The 16,125-nt window shown below is 42.1% G+C and overlaps 1 protein-coding gene across 1 annotated transcript; it reads right to left on the bottom strand.

The window, feature by feature from the left end:
* Positions 1 to 7,562: 7,562 nt before the first annotated feature.
* LOC149447483 (uncharacterized) lies at positions 7,563 to 15,514 on the bottom strand. The gene is made up of 3 exons (XM_089652490.1): positions 15,384 to 15,514; positions 8,454 to 8,576; positions 7,563 to 7,918 (listed from the first exon to the last, which is right to left on the bottom strand). The coding sequence occupies exons 1-3, from the start codon at positions 15,430 to 15,432 to the stop codon at positions 7,716 to 7,718; spliced, it is 375 nt and encodes a 124-aa protein (XP_089508616.1). The 5' UTR covers positions 15,433 to 15,514; the 3' UTR covers positions 7,563 to 7,715.
* Between the last annotated feature and the right edge of the window lie 611 nt (positions 15,515 to 16,125).

Raw genomic sequence — 16,125 nt, 5'->3', positions numbered from 1 at the left:
GTGAGAAGTGATCTCAGAGTGAGTCTGAAAGAGAACCTAGTTGATGGAGAGTGTGACAAGGCTGAAGCATTATGGGTGGAACTGCACATGGGGGTGTGTACTACAAAGGTAATCATTGGAGTTTGTTATAGGCCTCCCAGTGTTAATGAGGAGGTGGAGACTCCGCTCCTTGCACAGATCGAAAGGGCTGGGACAGTGATGATAATGGGGAATTTTAACTACCTGGAAATTGACTGGTGTAATGGTACTGTAGGAACAGTTAAAGGGCAAAAACATATAAACCTACTACAGGACAATTTTATGGTACAGTTCATAGAGCCCTGAACTAGGAATGATGATCTGCTGGACCCGGTAATCTCAAACCATGCAGAGCTTATTACTGTTTATATAAAAGAACATCTGGGTAGCAATGACCCTAACATGATTTAATTTGTTAGCTGTAAACAACGAGCACATACGCGAAATTTTTTTTTAAAAATGCTCAACTTTAAGAGAGCTAATTTTCTAAGGCTGAGAGCTGCTATCCAAGACTTAGACTGGGAGGGAATATTGGCATCGATGAACAGAACACTGAAATGGGAGTTCTTCAAAAAGACTGTATGTGAACACACTGCAAAACATATTCACATGGGCAACAAGTTTAAAATGCTAAAAATCAAACCTATGTGGCTCACGGCCAAAGTTAAAAAAAACAAAAAGAAAAGAGCTGTTATTAAATATAAAAATGAAGGAATGCTATCATGGTTTAAACATTAAACAAAAAATATAACAGAATATGTAATGAGGAAATCTAGGCCTCAAAAATTGAAAACGAACATCAGATTGCAAAAGATAGTAGGACCAACCCCCCAAAATTCTTCAACTATATTAATAGTAAAATGTTCAGGACCCAGGATGTAGGCCCTTTACAAAATAATGGTGACTGGGGACAAAGAGAAAGCAAATGTATTTAATACCTTCTTCAGCTCTGTGTATACAAAGGAGCATGGGGGAGCTCTTGTCCATAATGGGCATGGCATTTACACAGCCCCAGATGATCCACATTGGCTCACAATTGATATGATCCAGAAATATTTATATATAAAGGTGAATAAAGCACCTGGACTGGATGGCATACACCCACAGGTCCTTAAAGAATTGAGCTCTGTCATTGCAAAGCCATTGTTTCTCATTTTTAGGGACTCTAATGACTGGCATAGTACCACTCGATTGGCGTAAGGCCAGTGTGGTGCCTATTTTTAAAAAGGGATCAAAATCTTTACTAAGACCTGTTAGTTTAACTTCTATAGTTGGGAAGATACTGGAGCGTTTATTAAAAGATCACATCAATGAGTTCTTGCTGGAAATAAAATATTTTAAGCAACAGACAGCATGGATTCATGAAAGACAGAAGTTGTCAAACAAATCTTTCTTTTTATGAGGAGGTGAGCAAAACCTTGGACAGAGGGGTGGCTGTGGACATGGTATACTTGGATTTTGCAAAAGCGTTTGACACAGTTCCCCACACATGGCTAATGTGTAAGGTAAAGACTACAGGCTTGGAAAAATCTGTATGTAAATGGATAGAAAACTGGCTAAAAGATCATATTCAGAGAGTAGTGGTTAGTAATTCATACTCTGAATGGTCTAGGGTTTTCAGTGGTGTACCCCAAGGTTCAGTGTTGGGACCCTTACTTTAACATATTTATTAACTATTAAAAATCCCATTTCAGTCTTTGCAGATGACACCAAGCTTTGCAATGGAATAATGTCCTTACAGGATGTCTCCAACTTACAAGCCGACCTCGATGCACTGTTTAATTGGGCAACTATGTGGCAAATGAGGTTTATTGTTGATAAATGTAGTTATGCACTTGGCGGCTAAGAATATGCATGCAACCTACATACTGGGGGGGGGGGGGGTACAATTGGCGGAATCAATGGTGAAGGATCTGGGAGTTCTGGTAGATCACAAGCTTAATAAAGGCATTCAATGCCAAGCTGCAGTTTCTAAAGCGAGCAAAATCCTCTCTTGTATTAATAGAGGTATAGACTCCAGAGAGAGAGATATCATATTACCCCTGTACAAATCATTAGTAAGACCTCATCTGGAATATGCAGCTCAGTTTTGGGCACCAATTCACAAAAATAATATTGGGGAACTGAAGAAACTGCAGAGAAGGGCAGCCAAAATGATAAGTCATGGAGGAGCTCAGCTGTAAGGAAAGATTAGAGGAGCTGAATTTATTCTCTCTAGAGAAGAGGAGATTAAGGGGAATATGATCATGTATAAATACATCAGTGGTTCATATAGTGAACTCGGTGTAGAGTTATTCACCCTGAGGTCATCACAGAGGACAAGGGGGCACTCTTTACGTCTGGAGGAAAAGGGATTTAATCTCCAAACACGGAAAGGTTTCTTCACAGTGAGAACTGTGAAAATGTGGAATAGACTCCCTCAATAGTTGGTTCTGGCCAGCTCAGTGGATTGCTTTAAAAAAAAAAAAAATGCCTGGATTCTTTCTTAGCTACACAAAATATAACTGGTTATTATTTATAGGTAAAGTTGATCCAGGAAATATCCGATTACCTCTCGGGGGACCAGGAATTAATTTTTTCCCCTGCAGGAGCAAATTGGGTCATGCTTTGCAGGTTTTTTTTTTTTACCTTCCTCTGAATCAATTGTGGGTATAGAATAACTTTTTTTTTGTTGAACTGGATGGACGTTCATTTTTTTTTTCATCAGCCAGACTAACTATGTAACATAGAACCAAGCATGTATAAACTCCAATCTCATGTCCTCATTACCTCCATATACTCCGAAGCCATGTGGGATCAAATAGAATAAAATCATAGTGCAGCAGTATCTAAAAATCAAACCATTTGCTAAAAAAGCCGCTTACAATGTATAGATGAATGCTACCATACAAAATCTTTTCCAAAATGGCCACTGCTGAACTTCCATTATTCATCTGATGCCACTTGCTGATGCGTTTCATTGAAATGACTTCCTCATAGGATGTGAATGTCAGATCAGCGGTACATTGGGGGGGGGTTTAATAAAAAAAACCTTAAAGAAGAACTTTAAAAGTCAGAAACCGCTAAGCAACCAGCACCTGTGCATGGACTTGAATATTTTACAGTTCTTGTTTAACCTCTTGGCGCCAGCCGAACGCAAATGTGTGGCCTCCCGGCATCTGGGCCTAGACGCCAAGCGGCCCAACATTTGTGTTCTATTAAAAAAAACGTGCTGAGAGCGCGTGCCCTGCGCGTTCCCAGCACACATGTCCGGTACTCATGGAAAGGTCCCAATCTCCTCTTTCGATCGGGACCTTTCCCGATTATGTGACAGCGTGTCATGGCGGTCGCATGACCCTAAACCCTGCCCCGCCTCTCAACTTCTGAAACCCTTAAAGGGCCGGGAGGCGCCGGCGCCAAGGGGTTAAGGTCATTTGTTGAGAAAGGGCCTCAAGAAATGAGATGTATGAATTGGTTTTATTTTTGTAAGTCATTTGTACACAGGAGGCATATTGTGTTGTATATAGAGCCACACCACTTTTTTATATTTGTTTTGCTCATTATACCCTATATTAGTTGGGTATCAAATGGTGTTTTGGCTGTTATCACTTAACAGCAGGAGTACATAGTGTGGAGCATCCTGTTAAATAAGTCTTTTTGAAGACTTCATTATTTTTTTTGTTTGTTTATTTCAGGTACTTATATAGCGCCGTCAATTTACGCAGCGCTTTACATATATATTCTACATTCACATCAGTCCCTAACCCTCAAGGGGTGTATAATCTAAGGTCCCTAACTTACATTTATTCATACACATACTAGGGCCAATTTAGACAGGATCCAATTAACCTACCAGCATGTCTTTGGAGTGTGGGAGGAAACCGGAGTACCCGGAGGAAACTCCAGGCAGGTGGTGCCGTGGCTGGGATTCAAACCAACAACCCTAGTGCTGCCAGGCGGAAGTGCTAACCATTTAGCCACTGTGCTGCCCATGTTGCCACAAGTTTTTGGGAAACACGGAATGAATTTTTTTTTTTTTTTTCACAGAGTGGTCAGTTAATAAGACATTTCTAACGTACAGCCTAGGCATACTTAGAATTACACTCCAAAACACATTCTGCTACACCTCTCAAGTAAGGTGATACCACATGTGTGAAACTTTTTCACAGCCTAGCTACAAGGAGAGGCCCAAAATTCCAAGAGCTCCATCAAGCATTTTAAGGGCATACATTTTGCATCTAATTTCCAAACTACCTATTACATTTATGGACACTGACTGACTGCACTATTAAAGCTGATTCACACACTAGATTGGGGTTGGTAAAACCTTGTGGTTGATCCATGGTCTTACCGTCCTCCAACCGCTACCCTCTTTAGCTCCAGGGGCAGTGGCTGGGGGATTACACTGCAAAACTGACAATGCTTTGCAGCCACAGCAGGCTTTATGCCTGCTGATTAAAACCCATTCAGATGAATGGGGGTTCTTGTGTGGGATCCAAAGGGTTAAAGCAGCCATGGGAAGGTGATGCAATGCCTCCTCAGCACCTCCAAACATGGATCACTCTTCAGAGAGCACTGTGTATGTGAATGAGGCCTTATGGTAATACTGGGACAGGTGTGGTGATTGGCGATACTGTGAGTGGCTGCACTGGTCTGGTGACATTGTACTGGTGACATATGTGATGTCTTTGTAGCCGGCCATTGTCTCTGATCATTACAGTACAATGTCATCATAGCAATAGTGTTTGCTCTGGTGACAGAGTAAAAAAATGTTGTTGGCCCTGTTCTCCAATCTATGATCGATGTGTCCGTAGGACACAGCAGATTAGAGTGTACTGCTACTTGTTCTAGCAGTCATGGACAAGTGGCCAATGTGGGAGAATGTACAAGTACTTCCACCCGCATAGATGCTTGTCCCTTCTGGTCGTTTATGTACATGGGCAAGACAGGAAGCAGTTACAGAATGATATGATCCTAGAAGGAATCAAAATTAATTGGGCTGAAAGAAGAGCAGTTCCTGTTGTCCATAGCAGCCAGATTTCAGCTCCCATTTTTTGGGATGCAGTACAGGAGAAAGGGAATCTAATTTGGGCTAGTTGGTAAAGCTGGCTTCACACTTTTGCATTGTAAGGTGCAGCAAAATGCTTTGAAGGGCTTTTTCACACCATGTGCTTTGAACCTTTCCTAAGGGCTAGTTTCCTTTTTTTTTGTCTGTACATAAAGAGATTAATGTGTTTTTTCATGTTTCTGTACTAAAACAGATGCAAAGTATTTGAAATATAGTTCTGATATGATGAAAGGGTATGCTAGAAAACTATTGCTTCTCTTTTTGTAAAGTGTACCAGAATTGATGAGTCCGGGTACTTGGGTATGTTTTATCACAGCACACCATCAGTAACCACAGATAATGGCACTGCAATGCTGGGGTTTGGAAGAACCCTTAAAATACAGATAGGTCACTTATGTTGCTAAAATTGATAGACAATTTATTAGGCACAGTTAGCTAAGCAAATTGAACAATGTGTTTGCTAAGGTGAAGGTTGCACAAATAGTATTTAGTAGTGATGAAGTGCTCACAGCAGAAGCATTGCACAAACATACATGAATAATTATTGCTATATACTCACCGGCCACTTTATTAGGTACACCTGCTCAATTGCTTAGTAACACAAATTGCTAATCAGCCAATCACATGGTAGTAACTCAATGCATTTAAACCTGTAGAGGTGGTGAAGACGACTTGCTGAAGTTCAAACCGAGCATCAGAATGGGGAAGAAAGTGGATTTAAGTAACTTTGAACGTGGTATGGTTGTTGGTGCTAGACTAGCTGGTCTGAGCATTTCAAAAACTGCTGATCTACTGGGATTTTTATGCACAACCATCTCTAGGGTTTGCAGAGAATGGTCCGAAAATAGCCAGTGAGCAGCAGTTGTGTGGATGAAAATGCCTTGTTGAAGTTGGAGGAGAATGGGCAGACTGGTTGCAGATGGGCTGCAGCAGCAGAAGACCACACTGGGTGCCACTCCTGTCAACTAAGAACAGGAAATAGAGGCTACAATTCGCACAGGCTCACCAAAATTGGATAACAGAAGATTGGAAAAAGGTTGCCTGGTCTTATTAGTCTTGATTTCAACTGTGACATTCAGATGGTAGGGTCAGAATTTGCCGTAAACAACATAAAAGCATGGATTCATCCGGCCTTGTATCAATTGTTCAGGCTGGTGGTGTAATTGAGTGGGAAATATTATCTTGCCTCTAGCAAGGTGTATCCAATAAAGTGGCCAATCAGTTTATACTCTCTGTAGCTCACACCATTAGTTTTATCTGCTTAGCCTTCACTCTGTGCTCCTAGGGATTGATTGGTAGTGATTTAAGTACCGCTACTGAGCTATTCAAAGTTGCCCATGTAGTACTCACCTTACTCCCTGTAAGTGTACTTCAGAATCACTTGTGACCTCTGCCTCATTGTTTAATATATTGAAATATACACCAATCAGCCATAGCATTGTGTGACCACCCACTTAATATTGAGTAGGTCTCCCTTTTGCTGCCAAAACCTAACAAGGCATGGATTCTACTAGACCTCTGAAGATATGCTGCAGGATTTGGCATCAAGCCATCAGTAGCAGATCCTTTAAGTCCTGAAACTCGTGAGCTGGGGCCTCCATGAATAAGACTTGTTCTTCCAGCAACTCCCACAGATGGTCAATTGGATTGAGATCTGGAGAATTTGGAGGCTAAGCCAAGAACTCAGACACCTTCTTCCATTGCTTTTAGTCCAGTTCTGATGCTCACGTGCCCATGGTAGGCAGTTTTGGCTGTGGACATGGGGCAGCATAGGCATCCTGACTGGTACACACACCAAACTGCTATTCGGTGAGTGTTCTGAATACTTTTTATTGAAACCAGCAGAAACCTGAGCTACAGTAGCTCTTCTATTGGATTGGGTATCTCAGGCCATCATTTGCTCCCCACATGCTTCAATTGCCTTGACCCTGTTGACAGTTTTCCTTCTTTGGACCACTTGATAGGTTCAGATTGGGAACATTCCACAAGAGCTGCAGTTTTGGAGATGTTCTGACCCAGTCATCTAGCAATTACAATTTGGCCCATTTTTTCTGCTTTTAACACATCAACTTTCCAGATCCATAGACAATACCTTGCTGAGCCCGATCAGAACAGACATAGACAAAACATATGTGACATTCCAATGTCTGTTCTGATCTATTCTGTTTTTTCTGTAACTTGAGAGGCCAGATGTTAATGGATGTGCACCTGTTTATATCTGTTGACATTGATTCCACTCATGTCCACCTGGACGCATTGGGTTTGGTCAACTTATTATGTTCGGTCTGACAAACCTAAACAGACCCAGATGTATTGCAGTCCGTTTTTGATCAATCCAATCACAGGTCAAAAGCAGACTGACAGAACGCCCATGAGAAAGGGACCTAAAGGTAGCATGGTCCTTGATGTCCAGCCATCACAGTAACAGGTGACGTATGCTCTCACCACCACTGCTTCTTTTATTAAAACCAAAAATGATATAAAAAATCAGTGAAGCCTTGATACAGGTTTCATTTATTTATCAAGAAGGAGTGTGATAACTGTACAGACCCAAAAGAAAACCCCTTACATAGTTTCCATTTATTTTGTATGTATGAAGAAGACTTCGGACACAGCCCATCCTACACAAAATCTAAACCCCTCCACGTCTCTATGCCAGTAGCTGGTGCAGTAAAGGGGGTAGCAGGGCGAAGCTTAAAGTTGTGGTAATGGCAGTGCCAGTGTTGCAGAGGTCGGTGTCGCAGCATATGTTCTGATAAGTCACGTTGATACCCATGGTGCTTTTCTGACCACTGACGCCACAAAGACTGCTGGGGGCGCAGCTCATCTCATGCAGGACAAAGGGAAAATTTTCTGTAGGGAAAAGATGGTAAATCATTGTACATGTGAATCTTTAATTTACCAGGTTGCTATATGGGTGCTCTGCAAACCTGTGAGTGCATATTAAACAGCCTAATTATATATCATCAGACTTGATATCTGCATTTTTCTGTTCTGAATGTTTTGTCGCAGCATATACCTGCTCAGAACAATTTCTCGCCAAATTTTGTATTAAGGGCATATAAGGGCTTACAGACAAGAAAAGAGCTCGCTGAGAATGACAGGCAATACGTGAAATATGACACCGTTTTGTGTCAGCTATTCTTCCCATCAGCCTGATTTATAATTTCAGCCATTGAGCTGGCAATGATGGAAACCAAATAATTCCTTATATCTCAACTTTAAAAGACCTCATTTTATGGTTTGTGGTAATACAAAGTATATTTTGCTGTACATTTTTAGTGGATATACAGGTGGAATACATGTATTTTGTTAAAACACGTGTCTAGAGCTAGTTATACATTGTAGATTTATTTTATGTGCAAGCATTTAGCATTCCTGCACTTACTTGTTTTCCCAGTTGCTGTAGAGAAGAGACACCTTTCACTCGGAAGACACTTGACTGGGAATTTTATACAGTCCATGGGAGAAAGGGTTGGGAACAGGCATGTGTAACATTGAAGACTGCCCCCTACAGGATAAAATGCAGCATTACACACAGCACTCTATATTATCCTCTGTCTTGTTGGCCTAAAGCCCTAAATAATACTGAAAACTATTCAGCAGTGTAAAGTCGGAGCCCAGTGCAAGGTGTCAGGACTAGTAGTAGAGTTCAGATCTGTCTTACTTTCACATTTACTGGCTATCCTATTGTTATTTAAAAATAGAATGCTAGTAGCTTTACAAGTCTGCATAAATAAAGTCCTGATGTTACAATACACAGCAACAGTTTATTTTTCAAATTAGGCTCTGTGTTTGATCATCTTGTTGTCCAGTGACATTGCCTAGGCTCATAGGATGTCATCAGTCTGCTGCAGGCAATAAGAAGCATTTCCTCAGTCTCCTTTTCCCATTGATCAGACTGCAACACACTAAAGCAGGAGTAGGCAACCTTAAAGAGGTGAAGATCTACCTGAACAACATGGGAGAAGTCAAAGATCACCAAGCACAGTGTGACCTCCTCACACCTGATTTAAACCTCTAATTGCCGTTCTAACGTGTCACAATCGTGTGCATTGCTCGGCAATCATGGGTTTAAATCAGGTGGTGAGGAGGCATCATGCCTCCTCATCACTTTTCAAATACACTGGGATCACTTTGCAGAGGAGCAGAAGTGCCTGCTGTACTTGTGAATGAGTCCTTAGTTGTATCCTGCAGCGGCACCCTTAGGGCTCGTTCATGTGTAAAGTTGGGGTGTGGTAAAAACCTGCGATTGAGTCATGGTTTTACTGCTCCAAATCCCTACCCCTATTTAGCTTCTGAGGCAGCAGCCAAAAGGAATACACATGCTGCAGAAGGAATTACACCCCCTGTTGCTTTTGGTGGGTGCTACCGCCTGTCAATTGAGACCCATTCAAGTAAATGGGGACACTCTGCAAATGCCCGGCAACTGCATGCTTCTGCGGAGTCCTACACACCACTGCCTGTTTAACCCCTTGTTTGCTGTACTGCATAAAGTTGCAGGGCACCTGCAAACTGGCCTCATTCACTTGAATGGGTCATGCATGGCAGATGCTACCCACCAACTATGACAGGGCATAGGAGCCAGCACTTCAGAGGAGATATAAACTTATGTGACTTGTGCTCCCTACTACAGCTCCAACTTTACAAGTAGTCCCTCTGCATTGCTCTCTGTTTGATGCTCTGGGGTGGTGGGTCAGCAAGCCCACACCGTGATCTACCAGTCATACTGAATAGAGAAAACCAAAACAGAGTGCGGACCGGCCTAGTGCATTACCTTACAAATATGTTTATTGAATGTTAAAAGTAGGTATTATACTCACAAATTGTCAATAAGATCAAAGGCACATCGTGAAGGAACAGCTCTGTCCAATTCGCACTACGTGTCTGTAATGAGAACTCTGGACATCCAAAAGGCTGACACATTTCCAGGACTAGCCTCTTCCTCAGAACCAACTAACCAGATGTCTGTCCCTCTCTTATATATGCTCACTTACGAATCATCAATGGTTACATATGGGCTGTCCTAAGAACTCCCAGGGGCAGAGTAATGTCATAAAAGATGCCAACATAATGAATTCAATATAACAAAAATATAAAAGCATCAAATACAAATATACTTATCTGGATGGGTGAAGACCATAAAATATATGGTATGCATGAATGACCATAAAAAATTTGGATAATAATAATATATATACTGTTTTTCAAATGTAGTATGACATCTCTTAAGTAAATGTTAAAGTATCATAGTATTGTAGTATTATAGTATTAGTTGTAGTATTAGTAATGGTAATAGCGTTAAAGCTCAAGTAATAAGGTATTTATGTGGATGGTTGGATGAATATGATAAACATACGGAGTCATAACCCACTGGGCAAGGAGTACAAGCTGTCAGTAGTAAATGGAATCGATATATAGAGCAGTGGTGCCGCTGGGAACTGCACTTGATGTAGTGGATGGCTGCTGGAACGCACGCCCACAAATACAGATCGTGGGTATCTGGGCTGGTGCGATCCAGAAGGAGGAAGGACCGCCCACCTGTCAGACCATGTTCCAGAAGCGCACCGAAGCGTGCGCACCACAGGGGGCCCCGAATGGGTGTGGGAAGTGATGATGAGACTGGCCCGGCTCCCCGATGGGCGGGCCTAGTATGCGTTGCTCAGGGAACCAATGGGAGCCTGAGACTGCGCACGTGACCATTCCTAGCCACGGAGAGGCTGGCGCAGCAGGCTCACTCAAACTGACGGGAAGGCGATAATAACAGGTTGTCATTATCGCCTTCCCATCAGTTTGGGTGAGCCTGCTGCCACTTTAAAGTATATGTAAACCTAATGTACGCAGATGATATGATATTCTACCTGGAGGATACAGGCCCCTCTTCACAGGCCGCTTTACAGGTCATTGAAGATTTTGGAGCGCACTCTGGGCTGCGTATTAAGTAAGTCACTGATCCTCCCTCTAGCTGTCTATCCTCCGTCAATTACCCTCCTGGATTTCCATTCCTATTATTTGGCGGTGCAGTTGTCTCGTTTTTACCACTTAGATAAATCTGAGACTGCTCGGTATCAGGCCCTAGTTTGTAGGAAACCAGGTTGCATGATACTTTCCCCTCTACAAGTGGTTTTAAGGGGCAGCGGGCACTCCAGTTCCTCTCCAACACGCAAACCGTTATTGCACCATCCTAAGCACATTTGGGAGCTAGCTCTTAGACAAGTGTATGCCCCTTCCTATCACTCTAATGTTCCCCTCTGGCATAACGCCCAGCTGCCTGAACTCATCACTATTCCTAACCCCAAGATATGGACCTCTAGGGGGGTCATAAATCTATATCAGTTACTTACGCCCTCTTGGCCCAAGCCATTCCAAACCCTAAAAGAAGAATTTGATCTTCCCAATCATATGCTTTTCAGATACCTACAGTTACGACATGCCCTGCAGGCTAGGTTTCCTGTGCGGGCCCCCCTTCTTCAGTCCCTCTCTCTGTTAGATGTCGTTTTAGGTACTGAACCTACCAAACTGATATCAACTCTATATACTGTGTTGCAAACCCCCATGGTGGCCTGCATAGTGGATAGGGTCAAATCCCATTGGGAACCGGATGTTGGGCCATTGGAAGCAGAGAACTGGGAGGAGTCATTAGAAGGCACCAAGCTGGTTTCACAGAGACTACCCGATAGACTTACCCAGCTTTATATAGTGCACCAAGCTTACCTCACCCCATTTAGAGTCTCCAGATTTTGCCCTGAGCAGAGCCCCTTGGGAAACAGGTCCCTTTTTTATTCTATTATGGCCCTGTCCAATTATTCAGGCATACTGGGAACAAATTATCAAATTCTTGCATTATCACATGGGCTCTCCTCTACAGTTAGATCCCAAATCTTGTCTGCTTGGCCTCCTCCTAGACCTGCCTTGGGACAAGTTCCTTGCTACCCTTTTACATGAGTCCCTCTTTAGTACCTGGAAATTATTTGCATGCCATTGGACGCAGGCGACACCTCCTACCCTTCAGGTATTAACTTGACACTTCTGTGTAAGAAATTGATTTATATACATAGGAGTTGCCCCATGAACTATAACAACATATGGTATAGAAGATGATACTTGTGTGACTTGATTGAGCAGGAGTACTTGTGACCAATTTGCCCCGTCTCATCTAATAGAATTTTTTCACCAGCCTACATCCTGGTATAGAGTATCTGTTTCTATTGTAATCTTGTTTGAACAATGCTGTGCTCACTGTCTATCACTGTCTATCTTCCTCTCTCAAATGTTTACTGGATGTATCCCTGTTGTAGAGTGGGTATCGTTTACTTTGCAATCTGTTGTGCAACTGTACCTTTTTTTTACCTTTTTGTTAATAAAGTTATTTTAACGTTTCAAGAAAAAGTATATGTAAACCCTCAACTTGAAAAACAACCTGTTCAATTTAAAAATGGAAGTAAAAGGCAAAACACTTGTGTGTACGTATAAAAACACATTACAAATACTTTTGTTTCTTATTTATGTAAGTGATCACATACCCTGTGTTCTTGGCTGCATAAGGAGCTCAGAGAGGTGGAGATGGAGAAATGTCAGAACATTAATCTTCCTTTCTTCCTATTGAATGACTGTGTAAGGGGTGGGGGCAGGGCTGTCAGCACAAGCCTGATCATTGGGGTACAGGCAGGCTGTTTTACCAGCACAGCCAGAAACTGACCACACTAGGATGTGCTCTCATGGTTAGCATGGTCAGTTTGAAATAGGAAAGCAGGTGGACTGGCAGGATCACCAGGTACAAAGAGAACAGGATACTTTTTAACACAAGTACATGGTACAACATGTACATTTCAGGAATATGAAATGTTGGGTAACATATACTTTACCTTTGCTGCAAGTCACATAGTGAAAGGCTGCAGCAAAGACTGATCTGTGTCATACTTTTGTGAACACGACCAAGGACTAAACAGGCACCTGGATTTACATGATTGTGTCATCTCTGAGCCAGGATGTGGATGCTGCCCTGGATAACGTCTGAAGAAAACTTGATTCTAAACTTCTAGAATAAGAATCACTAAATGGCTGACCAAGCTGCTCACTGTTGTCACTAGAAAACCAGCCCTTAGAAATGTGTTACAGCCACCACTAGAGTGCATGTGGGCAGGAACTGGCTGCAAATGGGTTTCTCCTCCCAAAACTGATCTTTCAATGATGGATTCACCCAAGAGATATTTTAGAAGGCTCCAGAGATAGAGGTTTCAAGTCACTAAGCTGCATGAATTGTGATAAAAACATTCTGTTAGTTATTTCTTGATTGCTTTCTCCTAAAAGTAAATCTCCTCCATTCTCAAACGTTATCATTTAGGTGTGGAAGTTTTATTTTTTGCATGGAAGAGCATAATTATCATAACGAATCTGTATTTTATAAAGTTTGTAGAGTCAAAGAAAAATGAACTGCTCCAACCCTTTAAGTGCTCCCTTCACTTGCTGGAATCAGGGATAACCCAGAAATTGTGTTTACTGGGCAGTCCCCAAATATGTAGAGGCGGAGTCTAGGCAAGACCAACTCATCATAAAGTGGGTGTGACATGGGCGCCCCTAACTCCCCTAGAAGCCAGCAGTGTTTTGGCCAAGAATGTGCCTGACGCTTGTCAAAGTGTGTACCGCATTTACATGCATTTACTTCCGCCAAGTGTTTGGGTGATAATTCATTTTTTTCACAAAGTTGGGCATTAATTAATTTCATTGGCCAGAATAAATAATTTATTGTGGCCATTGAAATTAACTCTCAAGCACTAAACGCACCGCACATCAACTATTTTTTCAGGCAAAACGCCGCTGCTCCAAGACGCCCTGGCAGTGGGTTTTTTTTCTGCCACAAAATGCTGCTAAAAGCCTGTATGTGCATGACCACAGGATAACATGCAAGGAAGTTTAGAGGCTGTAAAAAAAAAAAAAAAACACCAGACACCCCTAGTAGTAGCTTCAAAATGCCCAGTGTGTATAAGGCCTTATATATCAGTGTGTTCTTTTTAAGAACTGAAATTGTACTTCCAGAGCCACCAATCAGATCCAAACTTCAGGGTAGCTTGATGCCGATTGGTGGGGAGATGTAACTTTCATTCTTTATAAGAAAACATGGACACATACAGTACCACTGTTAAAATCTATAGAAGTAGGGAAGTGTTAAAGTCCCTGGCAGGTTGTTTTTTGTCTGTATAATTTTCCTCCACTTCCTGTTCCAGAGACATATTAGGAGGTTAGAGGAAATCTCCCAAAGTAAGAAGATATCCCTCTTTGGACAAATGTCCAAAGGACATTATTTTCCCTTCTTGTTTTGAGGACAACTCCAAAGTTTTGGATTTCCTCTAATTTTTCTGTCTTGTTGGCAGTGGACACCAGTACAAATAGAGGAGTAAATCTTGCCAATGGGGACACATATAACAGTAGGAACTGCCAGAGGGTCTAATTCAGCCTTTCTCAACCTTTTTACCCCAGAAAAACCCTTAAAATAATGTTGAGGTCTTGAAGAACCCTTACTAAAATAAATTCATTGTGATTCAATGGGAAAATGCCCCTTACATTGGTAGTCAATAGCAGGAATGCCAGCCTTACAGACAGCAAAAAATAAATTGGTGTTATGCTGCTGACTTTGCAAAGCGGTGTTGGCCCTGGAACTATGCAGGCACCATCAATGGGAGTTGAATCAGTCACAACCTAAGGAACCCCTTGTAACGTCCTGAGGAACCATAGGGTTCTGGGGAACACTGACTGAGAATGGCTCATCAAACTCTTCCTAGCTCTTAAGCTGGCCATAGATGCATTGAAATTTGGCAGATTCAGCAGGGACTGCCCAAATTTCGATCCGTCTATGGCCATTCCAACTAGAAAAAAGTTGATCTAACAATACGCTTCTCTCAAACAGGAATGTTGTAAAATTCTTGTTTGATCAGAACTGGAGCCAATCGGTGGCAACACTGATCAGTGTATTCTGACAGTGGAAGAGTCCTACTGTCAGAATAAAATGGTGCAGTGAGGAGGATTCCTTCATCCGCCTCGATCGTGTGGATGGGGGAATCTATTTGTTCCCTCAAAAAAAAAGTCCATCTATGGGCAGCTTTTCTTCCTCTATCTAAAATTTAAAAAAAAATGTTTTGATTAAAGATCCTCATGGATCAGGCTGCTTCATGAAAATTTGAGAAAAGAAAAAAAAAGTCACAAATTGGAGCTTTTGCTTGCAGTAACCATTCAGAATCATTATGAATGAATGGATGTGATCATTAAAGGAAACAATTGTTTGTGGGTGCCCAGAATAAGCCAGCAGGTCTGTTGTACTTACCGCTGTGTATTAGAAGTAGTAGGGTTACTGCCAAGCCTAGAAGTTTCATGTTTCTCTGTCTTTCTTGTTCTCTCTTGATTTTCTCTCTGGGACTCTGTCTTATATCTCTTCCAGTTTATGTTATTACTGACCTCCTTCTACCAATTATCTAATTTCATTCATTTCTAGCTGTTTATATGTGTACTGTGCTCTGGCATTGATCAAGAACTCATCCGATCTACTACAGGGCGCCCATTGACAATTCCAAGCAGCCTGCAGCTTCTGGGTAACTACAAATCACAGCATACCAAAAGTAGCAGTGACTAGATTGCATTACCACATTCTATAGGTGCACATGTTGATTCAGTGCAGGGTATAATGGAGACTGGTCCATGGTTCTCTGAGGTTGTATTGCATGTGATTGAGATGCACCAGCCCAGCATCAAAGTAAAAATGTATTAAAGTGATTGTAAAGGTTGTTTTTTTATATTAAAATAAGAAACATGTTATGCTTACCTGCTCTGTGTAACGGTTTTGCACAGAGCAGCCCCGATCCCCCTCTTCTTGGGTCCCCCATGGGAAGTGGTATATTTAGGTTTTGTGCTGCCCTAGACAACACAAAAAAATCTGCTGCCACCCAGCCCCCCCATCTGCAACCCCCAGCACACCACCACTGACCCCTCTCCCCAAGAGAGAAGGAGAGAGACTCACCAACACACCTCTCTGGAATCCTGGCTCCCTTCCCAGAGTCCCATGGCCGCTC

The sequence above is a fragment of the Staurois parvus genome, unplaced genomic scaffold (genome assembly GCF_062004578.1).
Source record: "Staurois parvus isolate SC_StPar_1 unplaced genomic scaffold, SC_StPar_1.0 ptg000684l, whole genome shotgun sequence".
Taxonomy (NCBI): Eukaryota; Metazoa; Chordata; class Amphibia; order Anura; family Ranidae; genus Staurois; species Staurois parvus.
This window is presented reverse-complemented; position numbering and strand designations above follow the sequence as displayed.